This window comes from Tetrao urogallus, assembly GCF_951394365.1.
Source record: "Tetrao urogallus genome assembly, chromosome: 4".
NCBI classification, from domain to species: domain Eukaryota; kingdom Metazoa; phylum Chordata; class Aves; order Galliformes; family Phasianidae; genus Tetrao; species Tetrao urogallus.
In genome coordinates this window covers 34,423,941-34,444,668 of record NC_136817.1, presented here as the reverse complement: position 1 = coordinate 34,444,668, position 20,728 = coordinate 34,423,941, and the positions used below count along the sequence as shown (strand labels likewise).

The 20,728-nt window shown below is 34.8% G+C and overlaps 1 protein-coding gene across 1 annotated transcript in view; it reads right to left on the bottom strand.

The window, feature by feature from the left end:
* Positions 1-20,728, bottom strand: part of PRDM5 (PR/SET domain 5) — a gene marked incomplete at both ends in the record, with an annotated part of 81,523 nt that overhangs the window by 36,240 nt on the left and 24,555 nt on the right. The window contains 6 exons of the mRNA XM_079534243.1: positions 3,610-3,767; positions 5,059-5,143; positions 11,144-11,223; positions 14,870-14,991; positions 16,432-16,606; positions 18,017-18,200. Of these exons, the coding sequence (XP_079390369.1) occupies positions 3,610-3,767; positions 5,059-5,143; positions 11,144-11,223; positions 14,870-14,991; positions 16,432-16,606; positions 18,017-18,200 (804 nt within the window). The remainder of the gene's footprint in view (positions 1-3,609; positions 3,768-5,058; positions 5,144-11,143; positions 11,224-14,869; positions 14,992-16,431; positions 16,607-18,016; positions 18,201-20,728) is intronic.

The window sequence follows — 20,728 nt, the reverse complement described above, 5'->3', positions numbered from 1 at the left end:
AAATGTTTGGATGCAGTACTGCAACTCTTTATAATCATAGTGTGATGGGAAAGATTATATCTACACCACAAAAATACCATTATCTTCTGCTACTATTTCATCAGATCTTTCGATCAAACTGGGGAAAGGAAAATAAAGCACAAAACAAAATTGATGTATCTCCTTTACAGCAGGTCCAAATTGTTGAATAAATCTTTTCACTGTTAAAATGCCAGCAGGACTATGAACAACAGTATAAAGCCAAAAAAAAAAACAACATTAATTTACACATTTCCCTCTACTTGAATATTCATTAGGCAGAAGAAAAACATAATTTTTGAATTCCACTTAAATACTTGAAAATAGAGTAATGATTTCTTTTTAAATTTCCTTGTTTTCTCTTGGACAGTGATTACAGTATTTTGAAAGGTATAGAAATTGTAGTTGCTGGATTATGCTCACTCGGAAACAGTGCAGACACTGACATCTATCATGAGAAACTGTACTAAACTAAGAGGTCATGTGCACTTTTTGGACAGTTGTATGATCGAAGTAACTATGAATGGGTTGTTATGGAATATCTCATGGCAGCCTTTTCTATAATAGCATCTGTAAAAGTTTAAACCCAGCCCAAGGCTACCCATTCCCAATAGAGAAGATGAGGGAGTGCAATTGTTTCAATTCATCATGCACCCCAAGAACAAATAACCTTGGATTAACAGTAAACCCTTTAAAATCCCATGTCTGGTGACATACTTCTTCTCACTGTCATAGCTCATATTTTATTCTCTGAATTCATTTTCTATACATAGCAAAGGAGCAGATGGAAGAAGAACTTAGCATTGTCCTGTACAGAAGTAACCTGAATTATACGGCATAGAAGATGTACCTTCATTCAGCCTGACCTGGATGAAAAATGACTCTATCTGTAACACAATGCCCATCTCCTAATTTCAGCTATTATTTTATAATGCTATTTATACTATTATTTCCAGAAAAAATGAAATAATTTTCTTCCCATGTTCGCTCAGACATTTAGTCTGAGCTTTTTCAAAATACATCTGAACTAGTTCCATCCTGCATAACAATTCTCAGCACTGACATCTTCAAGCAAGTGACAAAGCAAACTTGCACATGCACCTACACAGAGCAGTGTAGTACTTGTCTGCAGCAGCAGTACACTGGAGAACTACCACAAAGGCAATAACAGTTCCTGCCTCTCAGATCCACACCTGCAAGGCTGCAATGAGTACCAAGTTAGGGTTTACATTTCAGTGCTCTACTGAAAGAGTAAATGCTCTCATAGCTAACCCACTGTCTATCCTCCAGCAAGATCCTGTGAAATGCAAGGACCTAATCTCCTCTGCACTTTGAGAGAGATTTAAAAATACATGTTGTGAGAGCCAAATTTCATTTTGATTCTGATACTTCCAAAATAAAAAAAAAAATCAAATTAGCTTCCATAAAGGAGTAGCAAACAACAGCAACAAGTTTCCATCTCAAACAACAAGAATTCAAAGGTACAAAATGCATATCCTGTTTCTTATTATGAATAAAATATAAAAAACAATGTAATATCTTAAGAGATCTTACAAGTGTGATGCTATCAAACTTGAAAATTTGTCTTCTGTCAAACACTGTTGATTTAACTGTTTTTAACTACAATACCCACCATTCCTACTGCAAAGTTCCCTGTTACCAGCACAGTCACTGTATTCTGAAAGTAGTCTAATTATTCAGTCTGATTTTTTCTTCCTCCAAAAGAAAAAAAAACCACAGAGTGTGGGCTTAAAGGAATACACATCTAAAGATTCATTAAAAACCCGAGTAGCAGAAATACATGGAAGAAAGATAATCAATAAAGAATTAAATTTCTGTTCTTACTCATTCGACTTATCTGTGACCAAGCAACAGAACTCTTGTTCTCTACCCCTCGCAGTAGTATAGCCCTCCCAAAATCACGGCAATTTAAACTGTTTTTGCATCTCAAACTCCACATACTTGACTTGCACCTTAAGCTTTATTTGTGTATATATATTTTTTATTTTTTTTTTCTATATAAATATATATACATAATGTCCTCCATTATCTACTATCTCTCCTTGATTACTTTGTTAAAGGTAATCAGGGGACTGAAAATGGGAGAGCCAGATTAGCCCAAATCTAGGTGCCTAGTTATGCTAGTTGATATCTTTAAAATCTTGATACTGCGTGTAGAGATAGGCATTTCAGAAAAGCATTTCAGGAAATCTACATCCATCTCCCATCTCTCAGGCTCATCTCTTTGTTCAGCAAGCACAGTCAAAGAACTAATTGTGGATGGGTGAATATGCACAGCTGTTTGGGTATATAAATGCAGGTAAAAGTTTCTTTCAGGGTTGATTCACAGCCAGTACCATGGGCAGATAGGTTCAGGAAATAAGTATTCCAACATGCTTTGAAGAATTCTGTCAAAATTGGGTACTTGCTACATTTGTATAAATTTTACTATTTCTTCCATTAAGTGAAGCCTCTAATCCTTGTCAGACACAAGAACCAATTCTGCAACATTCTCGTATACAGTCCATGCTTATATTAGTGGTGAAGCTGTTTTGAATACTGAACTGGGTCAAAATGTTTGCTCATTATTCATACTTAAGCCTGAAGTCTGTTCTCAGCCAAAATTCTGTATCAGTCATCAACTGCAAATTAACCTAAGGAAATATGTTACAAGTATTCATTGAAGATATAGCACTATCTTTCCAGATAATATTCTATGTATTTCCTTAGAACATATCCAATTTGTGAGATTCTGCCACATTTTATTAATAACTCTAAAACAAGATAGCATATACCATGGCATATATGGGAGCTAATCTTGTCTTTCAGCAGATTTCTCCATGCTTTCTCTTTTAGACCATCATCACCATTTCACCCTATGAGAGGCATTATTATTATTCTTACATGATTTATGGCTGAAAGTGCAAAAGATGGTGTAAAGATCCTGTGCCAAAATCCCAGATGGAATACAACATGAGCCAAACTGAAAAAGACTTCTAAGTAAGGGTATATCAGTTTCAGCAAGAGGGGTAAAAAAAAAAGTGGGAGTATAAAAAATATAAAAATAAAAATAGTGCCAAATACTGGGCATAAAACTAGAAGGGTTTTTTCTGTCTATTAATTCTGAAACAGCAGTCATGGATACAGACTTGCCATTAAAAATGTAAGTTCAAGTTAAAATTAATGGCAGGCACTATGAAAATTTGGTCAAATAGTCCAACAGTGAGAAATTTAAAATTGAAGACATTTTAGATCAGATAAAAATTTGATATCTTAATGTAAAAAAAAAAAAAATACTGGGAAAGTCAAAATGGAAAAGTATTTAATGCTTTTAACCAAGCAACTGTGATTTCCCTCTAATTTCCCTTTTTTTGTTTGCTTGTTTTGCTTTATCTGGAACTCATATCTTATCTTGAGATTTTGGTTATAACAACATTCACTAGAATATATATATATATATATATACATTTTTCAATACTTTACTCCCATGTTTATAAGCATGCCAGAGCTTAATGATCAACATTTTAAAAGAAAAAAATCTGCAAATCTGAGGCTGGCAGATCTGTAAACAACAACAGCAGAGTGCTTTACCTTCTTGTGATTCTTGTAAACATTTCTGTGGGCAAATCCCTTTCCACAAAGCTTGCATTTATAAGGTTTATCTTCACTGTGTATTATTTTGTGTGCAGTCACTTGATCAAGTCGTTTGAAGGACTTATTGCAAACCTCGCAGGTGTAGGGGCGTTTTTCTGCAGAAAATGAGTGGGGGACATTTAATCTCCTGTTTATACAGGGGGAGAAGATGAAAGGCAGAGACAGTCATCTCCTCAGAGAGATTTCTGCAATTAAGTCAACCCAATTAAGATTAAACCAATTAGAAAGACATCTAATGCCCTTTATGTTAGACAGTTAAGTCACTTCACAAAAGATGAGCCATGGTGTATCTAAAGAAATTGGCACATTCTTTGCAATAATCATTGCTAAAACTAAATTCTGATTAATTAGCTTAAATCAAAAGAGAATGACTTCAAAGAGGAAAACACTGTTTCCAGATTAGAAATGTGAAGGAGGGCATGACAGTTTTTAAATGTTTTAAAACTTAATTAACAATATACATATTAGCTTCCAAAACTAAAAGTTGCTATGCAAAAAGCCTTTGTGTTTCAACTGGTGACTGCAACTTAACTACATTAACACTCATCCAAAAGTGTCAAAAGCAAGCTAAGAGCCCTGAAATATAGATTACGTTATGAGAAATGAACTTTTGGTGTGGACTGATACAAAAAAAAAAAAAATTTATTTACAAGCCTGTGCAGTTGCAAAAACCTGCATTTTTAAATGTCAATGTATGAGACAACAATGCCTGTGTTTCCATTGTGTCAGCTGATGTTTCTAACCACTGATGAAAGAAATAGAAACACTAGATTTGCAGTGATCAGAAATTCTGGCAGAGCCAGTTTGTGTCCTGCTGCCAAGCTTATGAACAGGGAACTCCCTGCTCACAGTGATCTGTTCTGGCAGAGGAGGACAGGCATAATGAGGTACTTGTGTCATCTACGAAATGGTGTGGGGAATGATACATTTTCCTCTGAATGATAATTCTGTGCACATGAGCCCACATATATATATACGCATATCTGCCCTTTTATCACAGATCTCTGGCTGACAGCATAACCCAGCTCCCATCCTCTTTTTTTTTTTAACATAAAATCCCACTCAGCAGTTCTTCACATCCTCTATATGCCAAGCAACAATCTCTTTCCCCATCCCAGGTAGTTGAAATCACGTACCCCAGATAGCATGAAATAGAAACTTGACAAAGCAGCAATAGAAGAAAGTATACAGCATTACACTTGGAATTTTGAAAGGCTTACAAACAATAACTTAGATGTTTTCCTTGGAACATGAGATTTGCTTGAACAGCCGAGGACAACATAGAATTCGCCAAAGGTTCTATTTCTAAGTGATTAATGTAAAACTGAATATATGTTAAATATATCACCCACACATACATAGGTTTGTGTCATTTTAATATGTTACCTGAATGAGTTATCATATGGCGTTTTAGCTGGTTAGCTGAAATAAATCTCTTGTCACACTCCTGACACTCAAAGGTCTCATGAACCTGCAAAATGAGTGTTTAATGATAATTAAATACCTGTCTCAAACAAGATCACATATCTTACATACATCTAAGTTCTCCAACAGACTGTGACTATTTCTAATTCACTAGTTACACTAATACGCGGGGACATTCTGTGATTTTCCCTTTGTTAGTCCCCTAAGGAACAAAATATCTCAAAACTAATATTCAGAACTAGGAACAAAAAAATCCCTGAAACAATATTCAGAAACAAAGATTATGCAAAATCACAATATTTGATCCATTTAAAATATCATTAATGTGAAAGAATAAAATAACAGATGCAGAATATCTTTTCAGAATATTTCCTTGTAATGAACTAAACATAAGTAAAAATAACACAATAACTAGTTAATAACTACCATAATAGTTTTAAAATACCAGTACAATCAAACTCTGTTAGGACTTATCTCTACTTGTAATCTGATTAAATACAGGTGTGGTTTAAAAATGACTGCATTTCGTCAAATTGCTTAGAGACACTTCTGTTGAGAATTTAACAGTTCTTAGATTCACTCAGCACAGTGCATTTCCACTTCCATAACATGTACACATAATGCATGCACAAAAGATATACACAGACATAACTAGCAATCATCTACCCTTTTTGTTGGCAATATGTGCTGTCTGCTCAAGAACATGGCAAAAATCAAGCTCTTTAAGGAAAAACAAAAACAAAACAAACAAACAAACAAAAACTAAAGTAATCACACGGGCAAAATAAATTATTTTACTCTCTTTCTTATTTAATCTGGGGGAGATGAGGCAACTCCTGCAGCACTCTTTACAACACCAAAGTCTCTTCCAAGTTGAGGCAAAAGGTGATACTGTTTGTCTTAAGAGCTTTAAGGGCAAGACAGTGGAGGGGCAGCAGTAGTTCTTAAGTTGTAAACATAGTAAGCCTGAGCAGGATTTCAACATCACAGCACATACTGTCATCAAGGACTACATGCTGGAAAAAATGTTACAAGTTGCAGTTGAGAGCTGCAATCTCTGATACTCAACTACATAAAAATTAAACCTGTGCTTTTGTTTATCAAAATCACAAGATATACACCAGTTCTCCAACTATTCAGATGACAATTCACTCTCCCCTCTGCGTTACACTTCCTTTCAGCAGCCTCATCTTAACCTAGTCACAGTGCAACTGAACATTCATTTCAGCTTTTCACAACTGCAGCCTTAGACAGCAAAACTTCCAGGCAGAGATCACATTTCATGAAGCACTTTTGAAGATCTCTAAACTTTCTGTAGAAGAATCTAGCAGCTAAAAATAACAAACATTAAAGCTTCAACACAACATTTGAAGGAAAAAAACATCAGCACAGTTCAGACAGTACAGTAATGACGTCCACTTAAAACAAACATAGGAAAAAAAAAAAAAACCAACGAAATTCTCCATAAGAACCTCTTATGTTCTATGCTAACATAACATTAGCTTATTAAAAAATTTGCTCTAACAAGTAGTGGTGCTGTTTCCTACAATCTCTACAAACTTGCATACCTTGGACAGCGATGTTCAACCAAATACTTATCCAGAACCATGTGGTAAGCTCAAATAACAATCAGTCATTTGAAATACCCTGTCTACCCACCTGCATCACAGGTTGATATATAGAGTCCACTATTCTACCTTTTCCAAAATTATCTCAATTTTGACTCAGATTGTTGACTGAAGCTTACATTAACTCTGCAACCAAGTACTATCAGAATCCTGCTAGAGTCTCCTGGTTTCAGCTTAGCAAGTGTTAATAGCACAGCAATGTTTTGATGCTATTCAAAACGACTTGTAAGGCACCTTAAAATCTATTATTTAACACATCAGAACCTAAGGTTGTGCTGTACTTCTATCCAGCTGTCTGATTTTAATTTATGACCAGTTTTATAAATAGCCGCACTGAACATATCTGTGTTCAGATAGAGGCTTGTGTGCACACATTAAAAAGCTACAGCTATCAAATATATATTCTATAGCTAGTACTCTAATCAATTCTTCAGAAATCAGGCACAGTCTGATGTGCATATGCATTAAATAGCTGCAGTTATCAAGCATATATCTATAGCTGTCACTCTTCAATCAATTATTTAGAAAGCTACTCAAATTCATAGTAAAACAGTAAAAGATAATATAAATATAAATACAGTAAATATTGTTATGAATAAAAATGTTCAACCAAATTTTCATTAAGAAAACTTGTGAAGGAAAGTATTTACGAGTACACTATGCAAATTCAGTCAGCCTGTAATATTATAGACAAGTGATTGCACAAAGATTTATTAGTATAACAAAATTACTCCCATTAGGGGACTGTAACAGCTATCACCGTAAACATCAGTTTAATTACAGTCAGAACATCCTTACAAATCGTTTCACATAGCTTTGAAGAGCTTCCTCTTCAGACAACAGCTTGCTAGGTGCTACAGGAACTAGCAAGCATGTGAACAAAATTAATGTTTATTCAGAAAAATATATGCCTTCATTAACAAGACCAACAACCTTAAACTTTTCACAAGGTAACTGAAAAGCAAAAGGTTATTCAAAGGAGCTTTGGGGAAGCAAATGAAGTAAAACTTTCAAGGTACAAGTCACCCATGATAAACATTTCCAAAAACTAATCTGAATTTCAGTCTACCAATCCAAGAACTGGCTAAGACTCTGCTCTGGAAAACAGAGTTTTAAAAGAGCAAAAGATACCAGTGTATTGGATTCAACTGAAATTACTCCACAATTCAACATTTTTAAAATAGTGTTTGACATTTGATTTTCACTACATTTCTGTGACTTTACAGTGATCACAACAAAGACTGCACAGTAAAAACAGTGTGTTGGCTGGTGTTCAAATGAAAAAGGATAGAAAAAATAATGGGAGACATGAAACTGCCAGGTGAAGAAAGACAGAAAAAAAGGCATGAAAAAGAAAATCACAGAGAATGTTTAGGTGCAACTTTCCCTGGCACACTTTTGCAGGAAATCCCTCTCTGTAAGACAGAGAGAGCACTAAGGTAAGGAGGAGTCAAAGTTTGGTGTTTTTTTCATATAATCTCTTAGAACAAAACTAGTGGCTTTTCCTTGTTTCTCTCAATTTATCTCCAAGACACTACACCACAACAAGACTTAGCAGTCAAGTACAATCCTGCATCTCACATAGTGTTTTATAACACTTCCATTACTCAGTGTACTGTAAGCTCCTGTAGTGCGTTTGCTGAGTCAAATGTTGCTGGGATTCTTTTTTTTTTTCTTGTTTTCTTTTTTTTTGTTTTTGTTTTTTTACATTATTATGTAATTTAGCAGTCCAAATCATGGACTAAAATAAATATCAGGTAGAAGGTCACCACTTTTCAATTGGAGGACAATACAAAAAGAAAACAAGTAGATACAGACAAAAAGGAAAATAAGAAAATAATAAGATAAGGATGACCTCAACAAGCAGTAATATTGGTGGATTAATATAATAAGTGCTGTTAAAGATTTGCAAGCACCATGCAGGATGAGTGCTGTAGTAGCATATGTAGTTTTGGAAAACATATATGAAGTAAAAACATGATGTGAGACTGTTCTGGGTAGGACAGTAACCACTAATTCAAGGTAAGAGTCCAAAACTATTTCTACGCTCTGAATGAAGCTCTAATACACTCAAATATTTGGGTGGAGAAATCAAAGAAATGAAAGCCATACAATAATAAGTTTACCTAGCACCTTAAAGAGAATAATAATGCATTCCCCCCCGAAAATGAAAAAACAGTTTGATTCTGCTGTTCAAAAAGCACTGCCATTTTGAGATGTATTAATGGACATGTTCTTAGTAGGGATGATCTCAAGATAATCATTCCCCTCTACCTGGAATTGTAAGGGCTCAACTAAGCATCACAACTCCTTTGTGGCATCCTTGGGCAGAAGATGAGAATACTTACAAAAACTAAATAGTTCAGGAGAACAGATGCATGAATAAAGGTTCAGATAATTGTGGAAATTGTCAGGAAAGACAAACGGTGTTCATAAGAATTTTACAGTATGCTAATCTGTTACAAAGATGACAGCGTTGAGTTTTTCTTGGCATTCTCTGAGATAAGAGAGTTATTAAATCAATTTGTATCAAAGATTTAAGAAAGTTATCTGAAAAAAAAAAAAAAAGAAAGAAACCAAACACTTGACACATTTCAAGAAAGTTCACGGCACCTAAGTTGAGAGACAGAATTAAAAAAGATAACAACAGATGAGGTAAATTTTTCATCAGAGCAGAAAGGGTACAAAAACTTTCTAGGATCTCTTTCAGCCTGACCTTTCATTGAATGCATTGTGATTAAAAAAAAAAAAAAGAAAAGAAAAAAGTGATGCCACCAAAGATTAGTGTGGCACAAGCAACAGTCTGGAAAAAAAAACGGTAAGACTAAGGGACTGAACATGACACCAGAGTTTAATTGTGAATGGCTAAGAAAGGTCTTATCTTTAGACATTTAAGGCAGAAACAAATGGGCAATCACACAAAGCTAAAATAAGTTTAAATCAACAATGACATGAAAGCTACAGAAGTGATTGACCAAGCCTTCACAGAGTGAATTGATCTCACTCTCCCCTCCAGTCATCCTTTTTATCTTACGGTCAGAACTATCAGTGGTTCAGACTCATTTTCTGTTATATTTTACCTCCTTCCTATTTTTATTTCTCTATATTGAGAGGAAATTGGGTGAAAAAAGTGTTTCCTCTCCATTTCAATTATTGTTTTCTTACCTAACTATCTTCGATAACACATACTTCATACAAAAGCAAAGTAGTTCAAACAACAGAAGGTATGAGTCCTACATGCAGTTTCCTTCACTATGTAATACAAATGTGTGAAACTGTAATATCTATTTTCTGGATGTCTTAAAAGAGAAGCTTGTGTCCTAGTGCCTGCACTATGCAGAACCAAAGTAAACCTTTTCATAAAATGAACACATTGCCCATGATATTTTACATTCCCAGAGGCCATCAAAAGGCACAATGACATATAAAATCTGTAATTATGAGTGGCGTGGCATATCACAGTTTGTATGGGGAGGAACAAATTGAAGTTCTGTTAGCCAAGAAATGTAAGGCACGTTAACACAATTAAGGGGGCAGCAGGAAAAGGAAAATAAGTAAACAAATAAATAGAGAAATTAAAGAAAAAAAGGAGAGGCCCCATCATTTCCTGTGCAACAACATATTTTAATTGATATAACCTATATCCTCAATGGACTCAGGTTGTACCCAAGACATTATTAAAGACTTACAGTTAATCTGATAAACAGTAAAATGCAGCTTTTTGCAAAAACAGGATCTCCTGGGTTTTAGCGATTTATCAAATTAATCTTGCATGGACTTCCTTTGGGTATAATGGATTCAGAATCTCATATTCTTAGACCATCTGCATTTCTGTATGAAACCCCTTATTTCCAATTGATGCTTTTAAAACTGTTAACTCTTCCTGATCTGGTAATACACAAAACAAAAACACTGCAATTTTTTTTTTTTTTTTTTGAGGAAGCACTTTTTTTTTTTTTTTTTTAACTACCTCATAACTAAATTACAAATAATAACCTTACTGTTGTGTCAGAAGGTAATAAGAAAGACTGAATGCATTTTGCACAAAAAACTGAAGGCTCACAAACCTATTTTAAGGCCTGTGTGTATCATAAAGTTATATAACACATTTACATTTAGCTTAGTGTTAAAGAACAGCATGCACACTTGACTTTATGTTGAAAACCACAGAAAATACAAGCACAAGCACAAACATTTTTGTATTTGGTAAAAGATGCACTGCAACACTAGGAAGACTTTTGATGTAATCAACTGTGATTACAAAAATAAATACCCACCACAAAACACATTGATTTTCTAACCACGACAGATACTTGCCAAAGGTTTGCATTACAGCATCTTTTAAGTGACCTAAGCACCACAGTATTACATCTCAGGGAAGTCAAAGCCTGCTGTGGGTTAGCCTTCATCTTACTGACCTTTCGATGCTCTTGGAGATTTGTTGTTGAGGAACATTTCTTATTGCACACTGAACACGTCAGCTTTTTCCTAGAATTTCCTGAAACAGAAACAAAATACCACCAACATCTTAAAAAGGAAGTGCTAAGAAAGAACCTAAATATTTCTACTGAGCTTGTGACTTTTCATGGGTCATTTCACTGACATAAGATCTTTACATTTGTACCCCATCTTGAAAGTATTCAGTATCAGGAGTTCTCTGTGGGTGTCCAACTAGTCAGTTACTAAAGGAATGTAGATCAGTACAAAGAATGAAGAGCACAATTCACGACTAAGAGCATTTCACTTTAGAACTGAAGAGCTGTATCCTTCCAGAAGCCAATACAACTAATATCTTCAAGAACTGTATACTATAATTTTAATAGAAGTGTTCCTGAAAGGAGTTAGTGCAACAGTGACAAAAAAAATTAAAAAAAAAAAATCCCAAACAACTATTTCCCAATTTTCTTTATTCAAAAAGCATTAAGATTGCTACTGAATAAAATAACATACATTAATGGTGTTTAACTGAACAAGATAGGAAATTTGTATTATACCAGATCATGAATTCAAGTGTAATTTGTAATATAAATCACAGTTCAAACTACAAGTGGTCAGCTACCAAATATATTTTCCTTCCTTTTTCACAGTTGCTTTAAAAATTGACAGAGCATTTAATTGGGTTTCTCTATGATTTAAAATTTATATTAGTAACCTACAAAGTTATGTTATTACAAGGCAAAGACACCACAAACCTGATTATTTGTTTATAATTATACGTTCATGCAAGATATTTCACAGCTTATATGAAAAAATGTTGAAACTGCATTGAACACTAAAAAGAATGAACTCAGAACCAAAGAAAGGCAAGCATTGTTTATTCAAGCACAGAGGAACTGGATCCTAATCAAAATCATCGATGGTTTTCAGCTCTACTTTTCAGACTCTTGGTATTGTGTATCTTTCCCAATCTTGCTGTCCTAAAGAATTAATATGATATGACTTGCTTTTCCACTTTATTTCTTGGGAGGAATTTTCAGAAAGAAAACATTAAGCTTCACCTTACTTTTGTCTTCCCTTCCAAAGTAGTAAGTTTTAATAAATAATTATAATCTCTCTCCCCATCTATTTTAGTACTAAAAAACAGCTCTATAAGATCACATGTACTGCTCTAGACTATATATTAAAGCCTACATACAAACAAAATAGTCAATTAAAGATGGTTAGTAAAAATCCCTCACCTCAAGATGCATGTGGGGCACTCAAAATTTTGTGTATTAAGTAAATGAGGCAAGAACACCAGCAGTCTGTGGCTGCAGAGCAGTGTGTACACCAAATTTCTACTTTCAAATGCAATCAAAAGGAAATCACTTATTTTTGCTGAAATGGCCAAAGAATAAATCACCCAGGACACCAGGAATTGCCCCTGAAAAAAGGAACTCTTCTTCTTGGGTTCACTTAAAAACAGTGATGTCATAGTTAACTACATCCGCTTAGTTGGCACACAATACAAGCAGATAAATTACTCCTTTTGTTTACTAACATGAGAGGTTAAAAAGAAGGTCTTTTGTCTAACTGAAACTATAACATATCTTCCTAACTGGCATTTTTTCCATCCATTGATGCCAACAGTGTGCATGAATGTAAACACGGCAAATTTAAAAGGAACATTTCATACCACTTCAGGAAAAGTAATTTCTCATGCAAAAGTACAGACTTTCAAATGACACTGATAACAAGACATATTTATTATGTATGTTGTTAAAATAAAACTACTTTTTGAAAATTCAATGCAAATACACACACAACATTTTGCTAAAACATGTTGAAATGACTTCTAATCTCAAATGGCCCATGGGGGCTGTAACTAGAAACATTAGCATTTCTAAGCCCTCTGAGACTAGCAAAACGTGTCTCAGTCTTCATTGTTTCCATACTGTTGATGATTGATAAGATTAAAACTAAAGCAGCTAAACTGGAAAACAAAGGTTATGTATTTCATCTTGATATATCATAGCCTGCTGTTAATGGAGGAATTTGGATAGAATGTTATTCATTGCTAAACTATTTTACTGCCCACAGTTTTATTTCCAAGTAAAGAATTTTATTTCCAACAAATATTTGTACAAAAAAATGAAAGAATCTAATAGCAGGCTTCAAGAACGTATAGGATTTCAAAGACTTTGAATGTAAACTCAGTATGCCTAGCTCAGGTCATACTACCACAATGGATCAGAGGACTGAAAGAGAAATAATCATGAGCAAAGCTGCCTATGCATAGTGAGCAGACTGTGAAAACATAATACAAGGTATGTTTCTCACTTCATTATACCATGTCAATCAGTTCAACACTTTGACTCATAGTATTACATAAATACTTCATCTCTTAACTACATTTGCTATTGTAAAATTTAAGTATTGGCATATGCTGATGCACATATAAATATGGGAACTTAATACCTTAACTTACAAGAGCGTTCAGAAGAGGAAGGTGATAATGAATATCTATGTCTCTGTTCATAGCTTTGCATAATGAACTACATATGTAGCAGTCCTTTCTACTTTCCCTTGCCTCCAGGTTTTGCAAGGCGTGAAGGAATACTAGAAATCTCCCTCAACAATAGTAGGCTATTTTCCCTCCTGTATTGACACCAGTTGTGATTTCTATGACTCCCAAATGGTAAAATAAAAGCTCTGCTCACTATATAGGTGGAAATAAAATATCCTCCAGGCGCCTGACCTCAGTCATGTCTGGACTGATCATACAAGAGAGTAATTGTGGGATTTGTATACCTGTATATAACTAACCGAAGTTGAGCCTAAACATAACATTCACAGCTGAAAAAACACCTTATTGACAACAATAAATTAAAAAAAAAAGTAGATAAACTTCTATAAAAATTGTTATGGAAGGGCTTCCGTACACTGTAAGAGTTTGGCAGAAGAAAGACACTTCATGTAATGAAAATCTTACAAAGCATCTCAGTGTTCTCATCAAGTAAAGACTGTTTTCTTCACACTGTAGTATTCTACTGTCCCCATACATACTGATCTGCTAGTGACACTGAGAGGGGACATGAAGAGAGAGCAGAGTGACAGTTGAGATCTGCATTGTGGACCTGAAAGAAGCATTTTGCCCTTTCATGAAAACAGACTGGTGTTTGATTGAAAAGTATTGATTCACAGTGCACAGATATAAAACAGCTAGGGCCTGAAGGGACTAGCCGATTGCCTGATTTGGCTTCCTGTACAACAGAGGCTATAGAATTTCCTGCAATATCCTCATCAAGTCTAACCATTTGTGAAGCGTGTCTTCTAGAAAGACATCCCATTGTGTCCTGAAAATAGCAAAAGATCAAGAACTCACAGCTTCCTGTAGTCATTTGTACCACTGATTTTGATTTTCCTCACTACTGAAATGTTGCGCTTCATCTGACACTTGTCTAATTCAAACTTACCCAGATTCCCTTACATTTCCTGCAGCAACTAATGATTCATCTAGTATACAGTAATTTCTCCCTGGGTGAGAAGGAATACTTTATCCTTGCAATTAGTTACTACTTAATTTTCTTTTTGATACAAATGAATCCATTAAAAAAGAAACCAAAGACAATGGTGACTTGGATTTGCACATTTAAGGCTAGCAACGTGTTAGAACTTTTTTGGTTTTTATTTTTTTGCCAAAGAAACATTAAATTCTTTCTTACCACTATGAACATTTTCTTTATGTTTTTTCAGGGCATCCTTACTCTTGAACCTCTTCCCGCAGCTATCTGCCTTGCATATGAATCTGGCATCCCCTCTGCATGCCTCCTTGTGCTGTTCATAACTATATGGGATAACCAGCAAATAAAAACAACACATGAAGCAGTATATGCAGAAACTAGACATATAGTAAGTACTCTGAGCTCTAGACATGCTGCACTGCAGAGTTCCAAGGCCACCTCATGCATTACTTACAGCAAATAAGAATGAAAGCATTTGACTTCTTTCATTGTTAGGATTCACATACACTAACAAGCTTGAAAGCTAACATGCAAAGAAAGGCCAGCAATGGTATGACAGCAGTCCAGTAACTTGGACACAAAACCTCGATTCTGAGCTGAAGGAAGTATTGCAAACAGAACACTGAAAACTTCTTGAAGAGTCTCCTGGGTTGATATTCTCTGTGCACTGAAGTACACTAAAGAAAAAAAATAAATAAAATAAAAGTAAGGGGACCATTTTACAACTTACACAGAATTGAAGTAGCAATAGATCAAAATACAAACATTTTGGTATGTGAGTAACCAGTGCAACATGAGAGGTATCCTGGAATTTAGGGAGACTAATCAAATGCATGAACATCAAGAGTTGTAGTCCTATTGCTGTATTCTGATAATTTTACTCTGCATAATGTAAAGATTTATTTAACCAGCTATACAATACAAATCCAACTCCCACTTCAGACTGGGCAAAACATGTCTATATTCAATTAAAAAAAATATTTAAATATCTATTAGATAACTTAAATATTTCTCTACTATGTTTTTTTTAACTATTTCCATGAAGGAACATAGAGCTCATAAAGAACTACCAGTTTAACAAACATTATTGCTATTCAGACATAAGAAAAAGTCTTGTAATACACAATGCAATATGAGTCTCTTTCTGACATGAATTAGATTAAATGAACTACTTATAACAAGATATTTGGACATCCAATGTACTACTATAATTGAATATATAATAAAAAGTAATATAACTATTTAATTGCAAGCAAATTCATACACATAAACAAGAGAAGAAAAAAAATGGTTATATTTTTGTATAAACACATGTCAGACTACCTATCTGCTAACTTCTATGGTTTTTTTTCATCCAAATATTTAATTAAATCAAAATAAAGTATAGCTTTTCCTTTCTATTTCTTTTTAGAATATCATTCTTTTTTTTTTTTCTAAATCTCATTCTAATTCAGTAATTGCAATTCCAGCTATAACAGACCTGCTACACTATTAAATAACCCACTCGAGATGGAGATCAAGGGCTTTGCACCAATCAGTAGCTTTAATTAGGCTTACAGTATATGATTTGAAAATATTAAAAAGTAGTGACTTTTTTTAATTCAAATTGAAGTCTTCAACAAACACAAGAAACTAACATATTAAGAATTTATTAGAAGAATGAGAATACAAATACAAAGGCATAAAAATTGTTGTGATTATGCCAAAGGATATAAACAATTGAATGAAAAGGAACTCCGAAAAACATTCTCGTTTCTACTTACTGTCTTTGTAGAGCTTGTTTAACAGGGAACTTCTTTCCACAGTTTCGGCACTTAAATTCCTTTTCCTCACTGGGTTTTTGGTGCAACGTCTGAAGATGTTCAGCTAGAATCTCCTGGCTTGCAAAACTGGACTCACAGTTTGGGCATGCATGGTCCTCTTTACAAGTGAGGGGATCTGAATGATTGGAGGAGAAAACAGTAATACTTTCAAGAATACTTTGGTTATGTTAAGAGATACTCCTTTATAGAAACTGATTATGCACAACAGCGTCATGAAATTCACAAGAGACTATGTCTTTCAACGGACTGAAAAACCAAAATGCCAGAAAAAAAGAAAATAAAAAAAAGAATAGGCATTTAATGCCAATACTTAAGCAAATTATGCTCTTTCCTACTTAAGGCATCTGACAACAGTAAAGATTTTGACCACAGGTTTAGCTGTGCACCCTTATTCACTTCAGCAGTTGTTTAAAGACTTCTTCATATTACAAAATAAAGGTCTAATACGAGTTGATTCTCCTGTTATGCAGGCTCTAGGAGGGGCAGAGACTACGATCTCTGTAGACTGCTTAGATACAATGCAGACATACTTTTCTGAGTTAGTGATTCTAGATTCACTTTGAACCAGGATGCAAGACAAATCTATTTTAAGCAAATTCTGTTTAAAGAAAACAAAAAGACTTCACATTAACAACCTTTTCCTTACAGGGAACTGTCTCACATCCTCTCCCATAATTTTTGTGAGCAAATACAGAATACAAATCTATATAGCTTGGAACAAACATTATCACTTCTAATCCTGGCATACTATGACTACATCAAAGTTCCAAGTGAGACTGATTCAAAATATTAAAAAGACAAGCTTGCAGTTACCATAATATTTAAAAAGTTTATAAAAGTTTTACAATTAGCACAAGACATCTTACAAAGCCATCTGTGAAAGTGACATAAGAAATAATTGCACTATATTAGTTCTGTGTTAAGAGGAGAACTTGCATAATGTAATGCATCTTAGCTGTTAGTTGCAAGAGGACAGAATCAATCACTGATGGACAACGTTTGCCCATACTCTGTTCAGTATGACACTCATGTGACACAGTAGGCAACAGACCTACCTGCCCTTCCTCTAACAAGCAAATTCAGGGTCATCATATCCCATCAACTTCTTGGCATCGTGAATGAAACTGCTTATAACTCCTCCTCCCACAGATACCACTTATTTTCAACTCTCCAAATCTGTACAGATTTACATTACCTAACAAGATTTTCTTCTTCCAAAAGGAAGATGCTTAGTTAACTGAATACAGATTATAGCAAATCAGCTATGTAAAATCTCAGCTCGTTTACACTGTCTACTTTTTGAGCTAGTCTTCAGTACAAGAATACTTCAGAGTTACAGCCTTGCACATTTTTGAAACCATCTTGCCTCCTTTCTTGCATACTAGTATTAATAGTGGTATTATACTCAATATTTATTATCAAGGGCTTCTTAGATTTTTAATCTTATTAGCCAACCTGCAACATTACACTACCTATGACTATATTTTAAGCTCCCAAGCTATACTAGTTTTCACATATTGCTCACCTGCAATCTTTTCACTAGCTGGTTGCACTTCTTTATTGTTGCCACTGTCTTCATCCTCCTGAATAACAGTCACGTCCTCCTCATCCTCCTCCTCTTCTTCCATGTCACTGTCCAAATAACCAATCAGAAGTTCCGTGTCTGTTTCAATATCGTCCACAGCAAGATAGAAAATATTTTCTCCTTCCTGTTGCAAACCATAAGTAGAACAAGAATAAATAATTACTTTAGAAAAAGTAAAATTTAAAGTCAAGTCTGGGACCCTAGAACTATGACAGGACTGGCTCCATTCCCCAGAGGGCACAAAGCTGGAACACCCACCTAGGATTTCTTTCCCAGCATGGTTGCATGGATAAGGTGCTTTTGTGATTCAGAAATATGTTCTGTCTCACCTAGGAAGCTTTCTCAATTAGGACTGTAGTCTTGACCAAGGTAAAAAAGCCGGTGCCGAAATTGCCCTCTCTTGCCACACTCTTCCTAACAAGAATTTCAGAGTTTGAAAATGAAAAGTCCAAATATTAGAAAAATAATTCAATTTGAATAATGAATAAGCTTTAGCTAGGTCCTCTGTTGGATAGGATATGTGAGTTAGAATCCAGCTTTCAGGAGCATGTTTACCTACTGCTTTTTAGGGTATTTCCAAGATTCCCAGCTCACTTCATGAACAGATCTTCAACCCTTGTCAGTTATCCTCACTATCAGTTTAGCAAGAACATCTATTAAAAGAATGTACTTTAAACCATCTCATCAAAACCCTCTGCTGGTTTAAATTACAGAAGACAAGCCCAGATTCCACATGAAAGAACAAACTACATAATAATAAGATGCAAAATCTTCACCAAAATGAACAAATAAGCTTTCAAACAGATACATAACCCAACATCTTTATTCTTCAACAGTGTTTAATTAATGTTACCAAGGTAGATTGGGATGGAAGCAGTAGCAAAAACAGTTGTATTCCTAAGCTGATATATAGAGCTGCTTTTTTTGGTGTATATGAACCAACTGTGTTGGGTGTTACTCAAAGCACCAAAAGTAGAACCATGTTTATGCAACAAAATTTTCCAATAGTACCATAAATCTTAAAGCTTATTTGATTTACATCCAGGGAAGTTAATTGCAGCTTCTTTAATGTATATTTAGCTGTAGACTTTATAACAAGCCTCACAGCACACAAGATAATGATTTTTAATTCTCATAATATATTAAGATTAATTTAAACTGTCAACAGAGATGTAGGGTTCCTCTTATTTAGAAGGTCTGTTAAACATTACTGATGTTATTGTCACACAACAGTGAAACCTATTTAATTCAATGGACTCATAGGTGCTGCTGCCTTCCAGGATTCACCACTTCTTTTCTCATCTCACCAATCACATTTGAAATCAAAACTAATTATGTGCTTTTTAAAGATACATTGCACAGTCCACGTATCTAACAGCACATGACTAACTTATTTGTACGTCTAAGAGTGGCTGTTTTCCATGACTCTGTCAATAATGTCAGAATACTTAAATACTTAAATTTACAAATAATCTCCTGCAACTCTAATGTGGGGAAAGATGAAAGGTCTGCCTATACTCAGCCTCCATATAGGATAAGCATCCCTGTCCATGCCAATCTTATTAGAAATCAAGACAATCTTATAAATGCATGCATAAGCTTACATCAATTATTAACTTCTCTTAAATTTTTTATTTTTAATTTTTTGATACGTATCACAGGCAAAAATAGTGTCCTAGAACTTATGAATTACAGAAGCAATAGTGCACCTTTCAGTTACATCACATGACACATCTTACACCACAAAGTAAATCTAGAAGTATAGCAACCAGAACTAAGGATTTTTTGATAATCTATACCAAGTGCATGAATCCTAGCAATCAAGATCTTATCAATATTGCTGCATCCTCACCATCTCTCTACCATCCCCAGTGTACATCTGGGACATCTTTTACAGTATATCAAAAGGCATCATGGTTCTGTCCTGTCGGCGTACCTTTGGTCAATTAAAAAATATAACAAAGAAGTATTAAGGACTCTCAATCAGCTTCAGTTCTAACCCAACCTAAATCACAGCTCAAGTTCATTCTCATTCTTCCTCCAAAGCTAATTTGTTCAGCTTTTCAATCTATGCTAATTGTCATGTATTTGGAGTGATACTTAATAGACGTATCCCCACTGTAGAAGCTCCTCAGGCTGCAGTGAGAGTTCTCCAGAAACCACAAAGGAATTTAAATCTCTCCCTCCACCAGCATATTTATCTATATGCACAAATATAGGTGGAAGAAGTAAAAAAAATCATTCAAAAAATGTTAATAGCTCTTCAATTTACTAACAATATCTGTGTTTTGTAGTAGAGGAAGCTGGCAGGAAACAAGGGCCAGCAAGCACTGACAGCCACACCATACTGTTTCATGCAAGAAGCATAAGACAGTTGCATCACAGAATACATCATAGAATCACAGACTGACTTAAGCTTTAAGGGACCTTAAAATCATCTGATTCTACCTCCCATGCCATAGGCAGGGTTGCCAACTACTATATCAAGCAGTAGATCAGGTTGCTCAGGGTCCCAACCAACTTGGCTTTGAACACTCCAGGGATGGGCATCTACAGCTTCTCTCTTCTGGGTAACATATTCCAGTGTGTCACTGCTCTCTGAGTAAAGAATTTCCTCCTAACAACTAACCTAAATCTCCCATCTTTTAGTTT